Here is a 19,129-nt window from a genome sequence, read left to right as displayed (position 1 = left end):
CATGAAGCCTGCTGCATTTCCACACATGATCAAAGTTACCCAATCTTTCTGGGCCTTAAAACCAGGGGCTTTGGCTTCATCTTGCATCAAGAAAGTCCGTGAAGGCATCCTCTTCCAGAACAGGCCTGTTTCGTCCATATTGAACACCTGTTCTGGAAGGTAGGCCCCTTCTTCAATTAGGTCTTTAAACGTGCCATGGACGTACTGCTCGGCTGCACCTGTATCTGCTGAGGCAGCTTCTCCGTGCAATGACACACTCCTCAGGCCATAGCGCCGTTGAAATTTATCGAACCACCCTTTACTTGCTGTGAATGTGGATGGGGCCGGAGAAGCAGTGGATGTTGATGGCTGGGGGTCTTCTGAGTCATCAGCACCTTCATCAGCATCTTCTTTTCCCTCATCTGCATCGCCTCCTTCTGTGTTTGCAAGACGGGTGTAGAGTTGCTGTGCCTTTGTCCGTATGGTATTGGTATCCAAAGCAATGCTCATTTTACGGCAGTCTTGTACCCACACGGACAAAGCAGCTTCCATTTTCATAAGGCGTTTGTTTCTAGGCGTCACCATCCTTTTTGCTGCCTTGTTGAATGTTATCATAGAAGTTTGCCTTATCTTCTTTTCGTCTTTCCGAATGTATCGCACACTCGATTCGTTGATCCCATAATGCCGACCAACATCTGCATAAGAGCGTCCCTCTTTTAGCATGTCCAAAAGTTCAATTTTCTCCTTAATTGTCAGCTTCTTTCTGCTTTTTTTAGTGTCGCCGCCTCCGCTCCGCATGCAACGTTTAGGAGCCATCTTCCAACAAGTTTTAACAAGTTGTAAAAGTTCCAATGCACGCTGGGATAACACCACTGATTGCCCGAGATTTCTGTCCATCAGCATTGTCAGGTGAAATTTTTGCAATGACAATGCTGATGGGCCGAGATTTCGGCCCATCAGCGTTGTCGGGCAAACTTTTTGCGATGACAAAGCTGATTGGCCGAGATTTCGGCCAATCAGCAATGACAGACGTATGACGTCATCGGGCGGGAAAAACCGTGGTATAGAAAAAAAACCGCGGAGTATTAATATTTTTGAAAAACCGTGGTATAGCCGTTTCACGAAGTTTGAACCCGCGAAAATCGAGGGATCACTGTAAATAAATAAACCTGGCTAGAAAGGGGCAGAAGTGTTAGGGATGGTGGTAGGGAGACCATGGTTCCAGGTACATATTAGGAAAATGAAAGTGTTTCATTTTCTTCGTCGTCATTTTTTTTATCTGTTATACTGCAATATTTTGACTGCAGCATTCCAGGCATTGGTCTGATTCATCCTGGAAAGATTCCACTGCTCTTCCGTTGATCAGCTTTTCCCCTTTTATATCTTAAAAAACAAACAAACATGCTAGCTAGAGAATAGGTGTTTGTAATCAAATAGAACATTGGATTGGGAAAGCCTGGCCTAGGCTGGGCCTTGGTCTCTGGATTCAGATTAGTATTTCTATCCCTCCCATGCTCCATCTTAGTGTTCCAACCTAGGCTTCCTGATAAATAATACAGCACAAACAGTGTCTCCAAAAACTTATTTTGTTTTAACAACTGTGAATTATGTTCATTATCGGCCACAATAAGTCCCAAACAATATCTTTCTTGACATGCTACTGAAGATCAGTTAGCAAGGAGCTTTGAAAGGCCAAACAGAAATACTGAGTCAGAACTGAAATGACATGATTTGAACAAAATTACTTCCTGCAACAATCACATCCATTTGCTCTACTTTTATAGCCTATGGAAGGGGACGATCATCTCCCAGCCTTACTCCCGAGTAGTCCTTCTCTCTCTAACTGCTCTTGCCTTCTGGAAGCTGTGCACATGCACCCATTGGGAACAGGCTCCCCCCCCCCTTCCTCTGTCTTGCTCATGTCATCTCTGGAGGCTCTAGAGTCAACACAGATGGCCCTGATTGAATGTCAGCCTCTGGCACCAAACTTCTCCAGACTCCAGGTCTGGCCCATGTTCCCCCCCCAGTCTCCTCGCTGTCCAAATCTACTACCAGCTCCACAGGCCACTGGATGATCACAACACTTACTGCTGAAGTGTAGGGCATGCTGACAAAGAGCAAGTGCAATAGAGCAGGGGACATTTGGAAAGTTTACTGTTTTGCTATCAGCTCCTCCCTTTCCACTGATTTAATTTGAGGTGACTGAATGAAATAACAATCCTGATAGCAAATGGGAATTGTTACTTGGAAAAAGGAACTATTGTATAGCTTACTGAGGTTACATATTAGATGAGTTTGCAAAAGACAATGAACCATTAACTAAGTTACACAGGCAGGAATTGCAGAACATGCTAGGCTAAAATCCTTTAAGGTAGATTAGATATGACTGGTTCAAGTCACCTAGTTAAGAATTCACCAGCAATGTTCCCTCTAATTTTTTTTTGGTCTGAGCGGAAAAGTATAGTGTCTAAGCGGCACATTAGGTGCAGGGTGGCACAGAAGTATATATATGTATGTATGTATGTATGTATGTATGTAGGTAGGTAGGTAGGTAGGTAGGTTGTTTTGATTTTTTTTTGTTTTTTATTTTCAAAAGCAACATCATTTAGCAGCAATTAAAAGTGCCTTCACAGACTTTTAAAAAATACAACATCCAATTAGAAAAGGTCATACTTTTAAGTTGCTGGTTTTTAAAAAAACTGAAAATATGACATCTGTACAATACATTTATTGGATTGGATTGGATTCTTTATTGGCCAAGTGTGATTGGATACACAAGGAATTTCTCTTGGTGCCTATGCTCTCAGTGTACATAAAAGAAAATATAGATTGGTCAAGACTCATGAGGTACAACACTTGATGATTGTCATAGGGGTTAAATAAGCAATGAAGAAACAATCAATATTAATAAAAATCTTAGGATACAAGCAACAAATTACAGTCAGACATACAGTCCTAAGTGGGAGGAAATGGATGATAGGAACGATGAGAAAAAACTAGTAGAAATAGAAGTGCAGACTTAGCAAAAAGTTTGGCAGTGTTGAGGGAATTATTTGTTTAGTAGAGTGATTTACAATAAAATTATTTACAATAAATTTTATTTACAATAAAATTAGAAGGGGATTTGTCATTATCCTGCATAGAAACGTTAAACTTGACCAATCTGCTTTTGGTTACATACATGGGCTTGTAAATCCTCCACAAAAAGCTAATCAGATAATCAGATGTCAACTCTTCTAAGTATCAAAATGCCACTTAAATAGTTGAGCTATTTGAAACTAGATTTTGCTCTCTCTCTTCCTTCCTACCTTTATCCTTCTCTCTTTTTCCCTCTCTCCCTTTCTCTGTTTCTTTCTCTTTTTCTCTCTCCCTCTTTCTTTTTTTCTCTTTCTTTCTCTCTTCCTTCCTTCCATTCTCTTTTTTCTCTCTTTCTTTCTCTCTCTCTCCCCCTCCTTCTCTCTCTCTTCCTCCCCCCCCTTTCTCTCCCCTAAACTTATCAAGTTAAAATACCACCGAACAATCTGGAGTAGAAAATGTGTCAGCTTTAACAGAAACCACCAGTAAACAAACCCCATAAAAGCCCTTTTGTGGTCCAGCATCCTTTTTAAAAGTGCGAAAAGGCGTTCGGGAGAAGAAAGTTTAGCAGATGCTCTGCAGAGCCCCGTCACTATGGGATCATTGAAATGCGAGGGTGGCCCTGGACCTGCTAGGCAGCCAATGAGATCCAGAGGTTCTAAGAGCAAAGAGTCAGGAGAGGAGGGGGCAGGAAGCCCCGGAGAGTCCCCGCTTGTGCGCCTGCGGCCTTCCCTGCCTTCTGGGAAGAATCCCAAGTAACAGCTAGGCAGCCCGGTGGCAGAAAGGAGGATTTGCTGATTGGTGAAAGCAAACGGGAGACTCTGGAGGCCCCCGCAGGGCCGCCTGCACTCCACGTAGCCCTAAACCACCGGGAATAAGCACATTTCCCATTTCAATGCATGATAAACAGAGGCAGCAGAGAGCCGCTGTGGAGAGGGTCTTGGGGCTGCCGGCCCCTTTTTGGCCTGAGGGGAGAGAGGAAGGAGGGCCAGCTGGGGGGGAGCCAGTTTCTGGAGCCCCCCTCCCAAAACACCCCATTCCTAGCCCAGCGGCAAGGCGGCGGAAGAATCCCCGCAGACCCCAAAGGGTGGGGAGAAGACTTGGCTGAACTTTAGCAGGCAGCCGAGCGAAGAGGGGTGGGAGCGCCTCCGCCTGGACTCTCCCAGGGAATGGCCATGAAGGCACTGTGGGAAGCACAGGCAGATCTGCGGAGCGCCGGCAGAGGTGGCAGGAAGGGCAAGATCTCTGCCCCACTCCTCCTCCCCCATGGGATTTCCTCTCTCCCTCCCACACTGGATTTTCCCTTATTACCCTTGTGAATGGGGGGACTCCACTCACTGCCTGCTCATTCCTAGCCACGTTGGTCTGCTCCCGATGCAAGCTGTTCTCTCCAGCGCCTGGGCTGGGGATGACGCAGCGATTTCCCCCAGCCCCAGTCCGGCCCGCCCTTCACACCGAGTGGTTTCTCAGCCACCAGTGAGGGCGACGACCACCCCCGTTATGCGCCATGGCTGGCCAGCCCAGCGAAACCGAAGGGCGGATGGCCGAGACTGTCCCTAGCACTTTGAAAGTGCGGCGCTCAGCAGGGGTGGAGCAGGGAGGAGCCAAACTATGATGGGCGGGAAGTCATGACTGCGTGCCCCTTGAAAAGTCCTGCACTAAGATTCCCATTGCCTTGCACAGCCATGCGGGCATGCAGCTTACGGGGAATAGTGTTCACCAGTAAGGCAGATAAACCTTGGATGATAGACTTGTACAGTACAGTACTTCTTAATTCCCACACTAGGGGTTTGCAACTTCAAACACTCAAAGAGCCATTTGGACCTGTTTCCCACAGAAAAGAAAACACTGGAAGCCACAAAACCTGGGTGGGCGTGGCCAAGACATCACTCACTCCCACCCAGTCACATGACTTTCCCCCCCCCATGCATATAAAGATATACCGGTATATATATATACACACACACAGCAGTTTCTCTCTCTCTCTCTCCCTCTCTCTCTCTCTCTCTCTCTCTCTCTCATAAATTTAAGTTCAATTTATTGGTTAATTTAATCAAAAAATGTACAACAAATAAATAAAGTCAGGAAATCCTCTAGTTTTAATCCACAGGCAGACACAAATGACTGTTTCATAAGAGAACAATTCTCTTCTTTCTATCCCACAGTCTTAGTTTCATTTTGTCATTACAAAATGGGTCTATTTCAAATTATGCTTCTCTCTGTGTTATTGGCCAGATATTCCAGCTATTTGTGCAAATACAATTTCATTCAGAATGTTCTATCCAAGAGTGCATAACCCATATGCATTAGTTGCCCTTTTTCACTTACTGCTTGCTACTCTAATTGTGATATCTGAATCCTACTGTTTTCAGGTAACTTGATGCTCCATATGGATACTGTGGTTGAAATTCTGAATGATGTGGAATTCCACTTGAAAGGAACCCCAGACCTAATTATGGCAGAGCTGTACCAGGAATTGGAGTTTTGTAATAGTAAAATTTGCCAGTTTGTTCTTCGTTCAATGACTTCTAAGACCTTGGACTTGCCTTACCTCAGTAAGGCAAAGCAAATATTCTTAAAAAATCTAGTGAATCATACAGTTGATGGATCCCAAGTGGAATATGGGGTAGTCTTAACTCCTGATGGAACCACAGTTTCAATTAGTCACTTACTTGCTGGAATAACAGCTGGATTGAAAATGAAAAATGAATTGATTCTGCCTGAGAAACCTTTGATTACTGGACCTCCAAACAGTTCTGGAGAAGAACCATGGCCTTTTTTGGATCCCCTCATTTCCAGCACTATTTCAACGGACCTTGGGATGACTTTTCTCTTCTTTTACTCTAAGCAGAGCCAGGTAGCCCTGGGACCAAATGGCTGTTGGGATAATATTTCTGAACCTGGTACTTTTATCTTAATGGATCCTCCATCATATATGCCTGATGCTGTTATCAATGGGGCAATGGATGGCTTTATTTTGGGTGCTTACCTGGTAGAGAAGGTTGATCCACCATCCAATATCAGTGTTTTGCTGCATGATTATTATGGCTCTAGGGGCCTGGATGGGGAAGAAAAGATGCGGAGCAACTTCCGCAGAAAATTTTTTGCAGCACTGCTGAGTAAAGAAAAGCTACAGGAGCAGGTAGAAAATGCTCTGCGCTTTCTCTGGAAGATGAATGAAGCCAGCTCCCTGTTTGAAGGAATCACAGACAAGGAATTGACGTTTTTGGCAAAACAAGCTGTTGATGAGTTCATGACGATGTATGTAGGTATGTCACTTGTTAGAAAAATAGACATTCTGATAGGACCATTTCTAATGATAGAATTGAGATACTGGTAATGCTGGTAATTAGTTCAAATGAGGTCATTTATTTTACTTATTTGCAACACTTACTTACTCCCCTCTTATAGTCCATTCTAAGCAAACACCTCATGACATGTGATGGACAGTCCCTGCAGTATCAATAGACACTGTTAGTTAAATGAAATGTCTTCTCAGGCTTTTGAACCATGTAGACATTGTGGAGCAATGAACAGATACTGGCCACCTGCCACAATATGCTTTCCAGGCCCATCGCAATACATGGCTATCCTACTATTATTCCCTGACATAGTAATTCAGTCTAGCATATTGTGTGTCTCACTGAAGGTTATATAGTCGCTTGGGAGAAATGTGGGGAGGTTGAGGTTGGCTAAATGACAAAAGATGCTTTAAGAATATCTTCATTCTATTGCAGGTGGAATGCCAATGGGAACTCTCAAGCAGGACATGAGAGCAAGCATGTCTCCTGCTATGCGCACTTATGGCATTGAGAAACACATTACTCCTGATACTGTGTTTACTGCTTAGCTATAAGGAACAGGTGTCATTGTTACCTTCACTTCCCTGGATTTGTCAGGCTTCACTTTAAGCTATCAAGTTTAGAAGCCAGGTGTTGGGATAACAATATCCATAGTTTGACTGATAGGAAAAAATAGGTCTATGGTTCAATATGATTTGAGAAGGGCAACTTCTCATACTGTTAAACATATAGTAGTTGGAAGTCTTCCTATCTATACTGTCTCTGTTATATTAGATTTTATAAATATTTATACTTTCTTGCTCATCTCTGGATTCTTGCTACCATTTGCTATACTATACTGGGTGATTTGATAGTAGGTATAGCATTATTAGCAGTGCCCTGACAATAAAGCTCTGATAAGCTGCAATGTTTCCTTTTTTGCCCTTCAGCTCTGATGTTTTTCCCCCCACTCCCCTACAGAATGTCCTGCCATAATCCCACGGTGCATATGGGGGGCTCATCCTTATAAAGGAACACCCATTCAACTTAAGCTACCCTTGGGATTTGTCTACATCCACCACACCAGTACTCCTTCTAAGCCATGCCGAAACTTCTCTTCGTGTGCAGCTGACATGCGAAATATGCAGCGATTCCACCAAGATAAACATGGTTGGGATGACATTGGCTACAGGTAGGAGTGACATTATGCAATATGCATTTCCAATGAACAAACAAGCCGGACATATTAATAGCATTTTATCAAATCATATTGTATTATTTATTTATTTATTTATTTATTTAATTGGATTTGTATGCCGCCCCTCTCCGAGGACTCGGGGCGGCTCACAATTAATAACACATTAAAACAACCATTAAATTTAATTAAAAGAAAACACATCAAACCAATCATTCAACAATCATATTGAAAACATTCATTGGTCAGGGGGAAGATCTAAAAGCCCTAAGCCTGGAGGAAAGATGAGTTTTTAAACTCTTTCGGAAGGCAAGGAGGGTGGGGGCAGTGCAAATCTCCAGGGGGAGCTGATTCCAGAGGGCTGGGTCTCCCACAGAGAAGGCCCTTCCCCTAGGTCCTGCCAGCAGACATTGTTTAGTCGACTGGACCCTAAGGAGACCAACTCTGTGGGACCTCACCGATCGCTGGGATTCGTGGGGCAGAAGGCAGTCTCGGAGATAGTGTGGAGTGTACAATGTATTTTATACTTAGACTACTAAAAGTTGCTTACTACATTTACAGTAGGGAAAAATGCGGTGAAGAACAAAATTTTAATTAACCCAGGGAAAAAATTCTTCCTTGTTCAAATTATATCAAGGATATAACTTTAAACAAACAAACTGATCTAAAAAGATGAGCATAGATCTGCATGTTGTCTTGCACTCCTCTATCAATGTTTGGTTTGAAGCAGCATTCATTTCATATGTTCCCATTTTAGCTACACTGGAATATAAATCATATAGATTATTGCTTATTTCTAGGAAGGTTTATTTAAATAATATTCACTTCCATATCCATTTGGCTTTGAAAGTATCCTTCTACTCGTTCAGCAAAGCTGTTCATTCTTACATGGTTTTTATTTTTCCTATACGTGTTTTTAAAATGCATTTCTTTTTTATGAAATCAGAAAAATTCCACAAGTTGTTTGCACTGCTTTTCTTTTGTTCCCACACAGCTTTGTTTTTGGCAGTGATGGCTACCTCTACGAAGGCCGGGGTTGGCACTGGGTAGGAGCTCACACTCGGGGCTACAACAGCAAAGGATATGGCATCAGTTTCATTGGTGACTATATGACGATTCTCCCAGACACCTATGAGCTGGAACTCATGAAGAACAACTTCATTCATTGTGCAGTGAAAGGTGCCAGGCTGCAGGCAAACTACACCATCCATGGACATCGACAGATGGGGCCCACCTTATGCCCAGGAGACAGACTTTTTCAGGAGATAGAAACATGGAAAGGTTTCAAAAAAGATGCTTTATAGACAACGACGGCAATAAGCTTTGTATCTAATATGGAACCTGGAACTAAAGTACAAAAGACCCTCATCTCAGTACCCTTCTCAGACACCATGGGGCGACCTTTCACACTGGCAATGATTCAATGGCTCAATGCAAATTCCTCAATTAAAATACATTATCAAAAATTCATTCATTTGCATTCTTTTGAAGAAAGTTAGCACCCATTCCCTTCCTATAAGAATGAAATATTTTAGGAAATACTAAAAAGGCAGAATATTATATTTCCCTGCACGGGTGACATTCACATTTTTCTCCTACTGGTTGTGTGGATGTGGCTTGGTGGAGGTGGCTTTGTGTGTGTGTGTGTCATGTGACTGAGTGGGCATGGCCAACTTGACATCACTCATAGCAAGGTGGGGCAGCACCACCCCACCAAACCACACCCACAAAATTGACTTCTGCCAATCTTCTAGCATTCAACCTGGCTGCTACTTGCCTCCTTCTCATGTATACTCTATGTGGGTATGAGCCCAAGAAGGAGGAGGAAAGGAGAGAGTAGGAGGGGCGGGGCAGAGTGGGGGTAAGTCTGTTGTGTGATTTACCGGTTCTCCGAACTGCACATAATCTCCACCACCAGTTCTATAGAACCTGTCCGAACCTGCTGAATTTCACCCCGGTTTCCCTAGATGAGAAAAGGAGAAACATGTTTTAAAGACAAAACAGCACCCTGCAGCTCCCTCCCCTTTTAGCTCCAGGTGATGGGATTAAGACATGGCCCTCAGGACATGATAGGATTAGCTCTCAACCCATCTAGCAACATAATTCACCACATGGCACCAGGGGAGATTGCATCAGTCAGCAAGATTCAACCAAGCCTTGGACTCAAGACAACCTACAATAGCAGTCTGACAACCAATCAAAATAGATTCCTTACACAGGAACAGGAAGCTCCCCCTCCCTCTCTCCTCAAATAATGTGGTCCTGTCCACCATTAAACAATCTTTCCAAGCCATCTCCATGTTTCCAGGGTCCTTCCCACTTGGAACCGAACCCAGATGGTCATTTCTCCCAACACTTTATTTAAATAAAAAAATATAAATTGGATAAAAATCCCAGGACAGGAAACTAATCTGACATTAGGGATCTGCTATCGCCCTCCCAACCAAAATCCAGAGGCAGATTGCCATTTGGAAAATGAATTTAAGGAGGCCTCAAAAAGAAATAGGGTAGTCATAATGGGGGACTTCATGTATCCCCAAATAGATTGGGTAAATTCTTGTTCTACACATGAAAGAGAGAGAAGGTTCCTCGACATATTAGCTGATTATTCCCTTGAACAGATGGTCATGGAACCAACTGGGGAAAGGGGATCCTGGACTTGGTTCTAACTAATGCACAGGATTTGTTTCACAATGTCTATGTAACCGAGCCCATAGGAACCAGCGATTACAACACAATAACCTTCAACTTCACCATGGATAGCAAATTGACAGTGAAAACTAACACTTTAAACTTTAAACTTTAAATTTTCACAGAGGGAATTTTGCCAAAATGAGGAAAATAGTAAAGAAGAAATTAAAAGGAACAGTAAAAAAAGTCAAATCCCTCCCAAATGCTTGGAAACTGTTTAAAAATACGTTATAACAGGCTCAACTAAAATGCATTCCTAAAAGAAGAAAGAAGACTGGAAAGTCCAAGAGTACACCAGTATGGCTTACAAATGAGGCAAAAGAGGTTATTGGAAAGAAGAAAACCTCATTTAAGAAATGGAAGGGTCTTCCTACCGAGGAGAACAGGAAGGATCACAACCTCTGGCAGACCAAATGCAAGGCAATACAGTGGAACCCCGACATAAGAGCTGCTCTACTTAAGAGCAACTCGAGATAAGAGCTGGGAGGGGAGAGATATTTTTGTTCTACTTACAAGCCCAAATTCGAGATACAAGCGCCAAGGAGCTGTCTCCTGAAGCCAAACGCTAACTTCCGCGTTCGGCTTCAGGAGACAGCTGCGAAGCGGCGCGCGTGTTTTAAAAGGTTGCAGCCGGCCTGGGGGGCTCGGGGGGGTGCTTGCAGCTTTCTTTCTTGCTCTTTTTCTTTCTCTCTTTTACCTTCCCTTCCTCTATTTCTTCTTTTCTTTCTCCTTCCCACCTTCTTCCCTCCCTCCCTCCCTTCACTCATTCCTCTCTTACTCTCCCCTTTCATAAGTTTCCTTGCTTTCTTCCTCTGTTCCTGTCCCTTCCCCCTTTCTTTCTTTCTTTTTCTTTCTTTCTTGCTCTTTTTCTTTCTCTCTTTTACCTTCCCTTCCTCTATTTCTTCTTTTCTTTCTCCTTCCCACCTTCTTCCCTCCCTCCCTCCCTTCACTCATTCCTCTCTTACTCTCCCCTTTCATAAGTTTCCTTGCTTCCTTCCTCTGTTCCTGTCCCTTCCCTCTTTCCTTCCTTCCTTCCCACCCTCCGTCCATTCATTCACCCATTCCTCTCTTGATCGCTTAAAGCCGGTCCCTGGTGCAAAAAGGGTTGGGGACCTCTGTCCTACAGGATTGGGTGGCAGAGAAGTTGAACATATGTAAATTTAAAAGTTTAAGAAAGTTTACAAGTTAAGTGAAAGAAACTTCATTATTCATTTATATGTACATGTACATTTCTTCATTAAAAACATGTCTTTCTGCATAATTTAGACTAACTTTGTGAGTTTTTTGAGGGCTGGAACCAATTAAAATTATTTACATTAATTCCTATGGGGAAAAGTCGTTCGAGATAAGAGCTGCTCGACTTAAGAGCCCAGGTCCGGAACGAATTAAACTCGTATCTCGAGGTACCACTGTAGTCAGGAAAGCCAAGATAAATTTTGAAGAGCATATACATCAGAAGCAGAAACCCAACCAGAAAAACAGTTGGGCTGCTCGATGACAATGGTCAGGATAATCAGAGAAGACAAGGAGATTATTGAAAAGCTAAATGATTTCTTTACCTCCATTTTCACTGATGAGGATAGAGAGCATTTGCCTGCCACTGGATTATTATTTATTTGTTTATTTTATTATTTATTTATTAGAGTTGAAAGGAACTACACAGTTCCTGTGTGATCAACCCCCAGCTCAAGCAGGAAACCTTACACCTCCTCAGCCAGATGGTAGTCCAATCTCCTCTTGAAAATGTCCAGAGTTGGGGCATTCACGACCTTCGCTGGCAGGCCATTCCACTGGTTGATCGCTCTGACCATCAGAAGTTCCTCCTTATCTCCAGGTTGAATCTCTCCTTGGTCAGCTTCCAACCATTGTTCCTTGTCCAGCCCTCTGGTGCCCTGGAAAATAGTGTGACCCCCTCCTCTCTGTGACAACCCCACAAGTATCTGTATACTGCTATCATGTCCCCCCCCCTGGCCTTTTTTTTCCATTAGGCTATCCATGCCCAGTTCCAGCAACCACTCTTCGTATGGCTTAGTCTCTAGTCCCCTTATCATTTTAGTTGCTCTTTTCTGCACCCTTTCCAGAGTCTCTATGTCTCTTTTGAAGTGTGGTGACCAGAACTGGATACAGTACTCCAGGTGCGGTCTGAACAGGGCATTTTTCACTTGTTGTGAGCCGCCCCGAGTTTTCGGAGAGGGGCGGCATACAAATCCAAATAATAAATAAATAAAATAAATAAATAAATTATAGAGAGGCATTATTACCTCTCTAGTATTGGACTGTATCCCCCTATTCATTCAGTTTAGGATTGTGTTGGCTTTTTTAGCTGCTGCTGCACATTGTTGGCTCATAATTAGTTGGTTATTCACCAAGACTCCAAGATCCCTTTCACAGTCACTTATGGTGAGTGTGGTTTCACCCAGTTTGTATGTATGTTTTGGGTTGGTTTTTTTTTTTTTACCTAGGTGCAGTATTTTACTTTTCTCTACATTGAAATTCATTTTGTTTGTTTGGGCCCACTGTACAAGTCTGTCTAGGTCTTTCTGTATCCTGAGCCTATCTTCTGGGGTATTGGCCACTCCTGCCAGCTTGGTGTCACCTGCACATTTAATTAATTCCCCCTCTATTCCCTTATCTAGGTCATTGATATATATGTTAAAGAGTACTGAGCCTAGGACTGATCCCTGTGGTACCCCGCTGCCTACCTCTTTCCATGTGGGCATAGACCATTGAGGAATACTCGTTGGGTGCGATTGGTCAGCCAGTTTTCAATCCATCTTGTTGTGTTACTGTCAATCCCACTCTTCTTTACTTTGCAGAGGAGTAGGTTGTGGTCCACCTTGTCGAATGCTTTGCTAAAGTCTGGGTATATGAAGTCCACTGCGTTACTCTGGTCAATTGATTTGGTCACAGTGTCGGAGAATGAGATGAGGTTGGTTTGGTATGATTTGTTCCTGATGAATCTGTGTTGGCTGGGGGTTATTATGTTGTTCAACTCAATGTGGTGATAGATCTGTTTCTTGATTTTTTTTCTAGTATTTTCCCAAGAATACACGTTAGGCTGATCAGTCTGTAGTTTCCTGGGTCTGGTTTTTTTTTGCCTTTTTTGTATGTAGGGACCACGTCAGCTCTTTCCAATCATCTGGTAGGATCCAGGATTTTTGAAAGATGTGGTACAGAGGTTCAGTGATGACATCAGCTAGTTCCTTTAGGACTCTGGGGTGTAGTTCATCTGGTCCTGGTGATTTGTATTCATTGAGTTCCAATAGGTGGTTTCTTACTGTATTTTTTATTAAAGTAGAGTTTTGTTCCAGTTATGATTTCTGCAGCTGTGGTACAAACTTGTTGTTTTGTTGTTTCTTTGTGAGTGAAAACAGATGCAAAGAAAGTGTTGAGTAGTTCTGCTTTCCCTCTGTTGTCTGTTTCTTCTTTGCCATCTTCTCTTTTTAGTGGACCAACTGTTTCCTTGGGGGTTTTTTGGTTGTTTGTGTGTTGGAAGAAGCTTTTTTTATTGTCTTTGACTTTTGTTGCTAGGCTTAGTTCATACTGTGCTTTTGCTGTCCTGATTTTTTCCTTGAAGATTCTGACTGTCTGTTGGTACTCTGCCTTGGTTATGCATCCTTCTTTCCACTTTTTGTATTTGTTTTTTTTTCATTCAGTGTGTTTGTTAGGTCTTTGTGCAGCAAAGCTGGTTTCTTTTTGGATTTTGTGTGTTTCTTTTTCATCAGAATAGCATTGTTTTGGAATTAGTTTTCTCAGGGAGGGAATTAGAAGAATTAAATCAGATAGAGATAAACAAGGAAGATGTTCTTGCATTCCTTTCTAAACTAAATGTCAACGAATGGCATCCACCCAGGGCTGGGCTGTTGCCTGAATGGGGGGGAACACAGTGGGGTAGCGAAAATGGAGCTCCACCCAGAGCACCCAATTTGCACTAAAAGAAGTTGAAAGAAAATGCAGGATATCCTGCATAAGCCACGCCCACAGTGTGGTAGTAAAATTTTTGGTAGCCCTTCACTGCATCCACCCTAGAGTTCTCAAGGAACTCAAGTGTGAAATTGCTGAACAAAAATAAATAAACTTTCTCTAAGATCAGGCACTGTACCTGAGTATTGGAGGGAGGCAAATGTAACCCCAATCTTCAAGAAAGGATCCATAGGTGATCCAGGAAATTATAGACCAGTCAGTTTAACCTCAGTTCCAGGCAAAGTGATGGAAACCATTATTAAAGATAAAATTACTAGGCACATAGAAAAACAGGCATTGCTGAAAGAAAATCAACATGGTTTCTACAAAGGCAAACCATGTCTTACTAACTTCTTAGAATTCTTTGAGGGTGTAAATAAACACATATATAAGGGGAACCCAGTTGATATTGTATATCTAGGCTTTTGATAAAGTCCCTCAGCAAAGGCTCCTAAAAAAGCTCTTCAGCCACGGAATTAGAGGACAAGTCTTGTCCTGGATTAGTAACTGGCTAAATTGTAGGAAGCAAAGGGTGGCAATAAATGGACAATTCTCTGGATGGAAAGAAGAAAGTGGTGTACCCCAAGGTTTAGTTTTGGGACCTTTACTTTTTAATTTATTCATTAATGATCTGGACGTAGAAGTAAATAGTGAGGTAGCAAACTTTGCTGACGATACTAAATTGTTCTGAGTAGTAAAAAGTGAAACGGATTGTTGGGAGCTCCAGAAGGATCTCTCAAAATTGAGTGAGTGGGCAACAAAGCGGCAAATGCATTTTAACCTAAACAAGTGCAAAGTTATGCATATCGGGGCAAAGAACCCCAATTATACCTATCAACTGATGGGGACCAAGCTTTCTGAGATAACCTAAGAAAGGGATCTTGGGGTTTTGCTGGACAGCTCAATGAAGATGTCAACCCAGTGTGCAGCATCAGTTAAAAAAAAAGTAAATTCCATGCTTGGCATGATTAGGAAGGGAATCAAAAATAAGTCAGTAAGTGCTGTATTGCCTCTGTACAAATTGATGGTGAGACCGCACTTGGAATACTGTATACAATTCTGGTCACTGCACCTCAAGAAAGATATAATGGAACTGGAAAAGGTGCCAAAAAGGACAACAAGTATGATCAAGAAAACCTCCCTTATGAAACCTGGTTGCAATGCATTGGTCTCTTCAGCCTTGAAAGACGGCATTTAAGGGGTGACTTGATCAAAGTGTATAAAATCATGCATGGGATGGAGAAGTTGGATAGAGAAAAATTCTTTTCTCTATCACAAAATACTAGGACAAGGGGTCACTCCCTAAAGCTCATAGGTAAGAAAGTGAGGACAAATAAAGGGAAATATTTCTTCACCCAGATGGTCATTTGTAGGGATCATGGAAGCCAAATAAAAGCCAAACAAAGTAAATTAGCTAGGCTTAGGATAATGCAGAGACACTTATCTGGACAGCTTAGTGAACATTTACAGCGTTTCCCGAATGACTCATAAGTTAGCCATGCATCTTGGCCAAACAAAGGGCAATAAAAATTCCTCAGAACGAAGTGGACACAAATATGATTGGCTAGCAACTCAGCCTCCGATAGGAGCTTTAAGTGAAAGTTAGTAACCTATTAAAAGCCTTAGATGAAAGCTTTTGTAACCAATTAGAAGCTTTAAAAAGGTAGCCTATAAAAATTTGTATATTAGGAAACCTTATTTTTGCATATAGAAATAGCCTATAGAAACATGTATATTAGGAAACCTTATTTTTGCATATAGAAATAACCAATAGAAAAGTATATATTAGGAAAAACTTAGCCAATAGAATGTTACTTATTGAAACCCCTCATTTACATATGAGGAGCATAAAAGAAGCGTGCCTGTAACAATAAAGCTTTGTCACTTTACCCAGACCATTGACTCCGTGTTTCATTGGTAAGCACTAGTAATGGTTTCAGGATCGGGCCTCGTGAAGTGAACCACCACAGGGTTGTCGAGACCCTCATCTAGCGGGGATCGCATCTCGTCAAGTGGTGACCCCACGATAACCGATTGACCTTAAGGACATCGCTGAGGGAGCAACGCTTGGATCACGCATCTCAGCGCACTCAACCTCCCATCGCTTACCCAGTGCACAAATACGTAAGTATGGGGGCAGGGCTGTCCACGGAGCAAGAATCCCATGTTCGGGAATTAGGACAGATAGTTGAAGCTAACAAAATTAGTTTAAAAAAGAAAGGGGAATATCCCACAAAGAAGGGATTGGCCAAATTATTATCATATATCTGGCAAGAATGTCCCAACTACCCTTATAAAGGAACATTGCAAACTGAGACATGGACAAAAATAGGTGAATATTTACATAAAGAACCGAGGGCGCCTCCACCTATTTTATTAACATGGAAAATTGTTTTAACAGCCCTAAGGCTTCATTACGATGAGGAGACTATAATGAATGATAGCCGTAAAGAAGACTTTAAAGAAGCTAGCGCACCTCCTGAATATGAGGAAGTAGAAGTTAAAAAGATAAATAGATCTAATGAGGTTGTAGAAACCATATACCCTGTAACCACACTTAAAACAGAGAAGGGAGCGTTAATAACGGGAATAGAACTGGCCAGAAAAGATCCCTCAGTTTCAATTGACGATTTAGAAACCATGTCGGCGTTTCCCGTGGACTTTACCGGGGCAGCACCGGCATATTCCCCGCTACCATTTTCTATAATTAAGGACCTAAAGTATGCTATACAAAATTACAGGCTGGGATCCCCCTATGTATGTGGTTTACTGGGAAATTTAAGAACCAGTTACTCGCTCTTGCCGGCGGAATGGGTTACCCTGGCAAAATCGCTGTTAAATCTGACCCAATTTATGATGTGGAAAGCAGTTTTTAAAGAAGAAGCTACAAAAAAAGCTACTACACATGGGGTTCCCGAGGCCCAGGGGAAGGGCGGGGGGGATTTTCAAACACAGCAGCAACAAATGACTATTCCTCGAACCACTCTAGATTACACCGCCCAAGCCGCCTTGGCTGCATTTTCAAAAATAGGCGACTTCGGAGATCAAACCTCCTCCTCATTTTTAAAAGTTGTGCAAAATAATGGTGAAAGTTTTGGGGATTTTGTTCAGAGATTGCAACAATCTATCAACAGGGAAATTACTAATGTGGAAGCAAGAAAACAACTCACGCTTAAACTAGCTTTTGAAAATGCCAATGCGGATTGTCAACGTGTATTGGGTCCTCTGCATACCGACCCTTCTAAAAAATTGATTGATTATGTGAAGGCTGCTGCTACAGTCGGCTCGGTAATATATCAAGCCGAACAAATGGCACAGGCAATAGCAATAGTACAATCAGGGGATAACTATCAGAATAACCGCATAAGGGGCCCACGAATGGGAAACTGTTATAATTGCGGGCGCCCTGGTCATTACAAGAGCCAATGTAGGGCCCCAGGAGGAGGGGCCGGTCCCGCGAGAGGTGGACAACGTCCTAACAGTCCGTGTCCGGTTTGTGGGAAAATGGGTCACTGGGCTAGAGAATGTAGAAGCCAATATCGGATCAAAGACGTTCGAGACACCCCAGAAGCCAAATGGTCCCATCAGCCTCAGGGAAACTAGATGCGTTGCATGGCTCCAGCCCCAAACAAAAGGAAGCCACAACATTCGTAAAACATTTCTGGGACATTAAGGATGAAAATGTGGTTAATATTACCCCATATAAACCCCAACGATATGAATCTAATATGCTTGTGCCCCCAGAGAAGCCCCAACCCATGGCAGTTTTGAATTCTCATGACGAAAAAGAACCCTCTTATGTGCAGTCTATTATTGTGCAGGCTTCAGAGACCATAGACATGCTAACCCCGGGACTCGTGTATTTCCTCCCCGTAAATGTGGAAGAACTTCGCCTTCCCCCAGGCCAGCCCCTTATTATGTATCCTAATCGTAATCTTTTATCCAAAGGAATTTTGGCCTCACCCTATATTTTACAAGAAGAAGACCTAGCTTCCCTAGTTTTAGGTTGCATACCCGATAACCCAATGATAATTCAGAAGGGGAAGGATGTCGCTGTAATAATATCAGTAGACCTGATGTCCGATCCTTATGAATGCAATCACGATTGCCACTGTTGTATTGCCCCCTTTAAAGACTTTATTGAAGAAGATATAAGTACCTGGTTTACCACCAACGTATCGAATTCTAAACCCTATTTGACCATAGTTATTAATGATGTACCCCTTTCAGGAATTATAGACACAGGAGCAGATGTATCCGTAATAAGCCTTCAGCAATGGCCTCGTGACTGGCTGCTTAAATCGTCCCCAGCCGTTAAAGGAGTAGGAGGAGTTCAATTGGCTCAGTCCAGCACCCAGTGGTTGGACGCTTCCATTCCAGGCTCATCACAAACGGCATGTATCCGCCCCGTTGTTTTACCCTTGCATGTAAATTTGTGGGGAAGGGACCTATTATCTCAATTTCGAACCACACTCACGCTGGACTGAGCGCAATGGACCCCTTAATGAAATTAACCTTAAAACATACCACTCCGGTCTGGATTGACCAATGGCCCCTCCCATACGATAAATATTTGGCACTCCAGGATATAATTTTTAATTTGATAGAAGAAGACAAAATTGAACCCTCTAATAGTCCATATAACACCCCCGTATTTGTAATAAAAAAGAAATCAGGGAAGTGGAGAATGTTACAAGATTTAAGAAAGATTAATAGTGTTTTAGAACCCATGGGAGCATTACAGTGTGGGCTACCGAACCCCAATATGATTCCCCAAAAATATAAATTAGTAGTAATAGACTTGAAAGACGCCTTCTTTTCAATATCTCTTTATACACAGGACAGAAAACTTTTTGCATTTACGGTACCAGTAGAGAATCATGATAAACCCACTAAACGATATCAATGGAAAGTTTTACCCCAAGGGATGTTAAATAGTCCAACC

At 42.5% G+C, this 19,129-nt stretch overlaps 1 protein-coding gene across 3 annotated transcripts in view; it reads left to right on the top strand.

Annotated features, from left to right (window-relative positions):
* Positions 1-9,000, top strand: part of PGLYRP2 (peptidoglycan recognition protein 2) — a 35,031-nt gene extending 26,031 nt beyond the window's left edge. For all 3 annotated transcript variants that reach the window (XM_070741743.1, XM_070741745.1, XM_070741744.1), the window contains 3 exons: positions 5,427-6,323; positions 7,317-7,527; positions 8,525-9,000. In XM_070741743.1, coding sequence (XP_070597844.1) covers positions 5,427-6,323; positions 7,317-7,527; positions 8,525-8,834 — 1,418 coding nt within the window. In that variant the 3' untranslated portion in view covers positions 8,835-9,000. The remainder of the gene's footprint in view (positions 1-5,426; positions 6,324-7,316; positions 7,528-8,524) is intronic.
* Positions 9,001-19,129: the final 10,129 nt, after the last annotated feature.

This window comes from Erythrolamprus reginae, chromosome 2 (assembly GCF_031021105.1).
Source record: "Erythrolamprus reginae isolate rEryReg1 chromosome 2, rEryReg1.hap1, whole genome shotgun sequence".
Classification (NCBI taxonomy): Eukaryota; Metazoa; Chordata; class Lepidosauria; order Squamata; family Dipsadidae; genus Erythrolamprus; species Erythrolamprus reginae.
The sequence above is the reverse complement of the archived record's forward strand: the minus strand, read 5'-3'. Positions and strand labels throughout refer to the sequence as shown.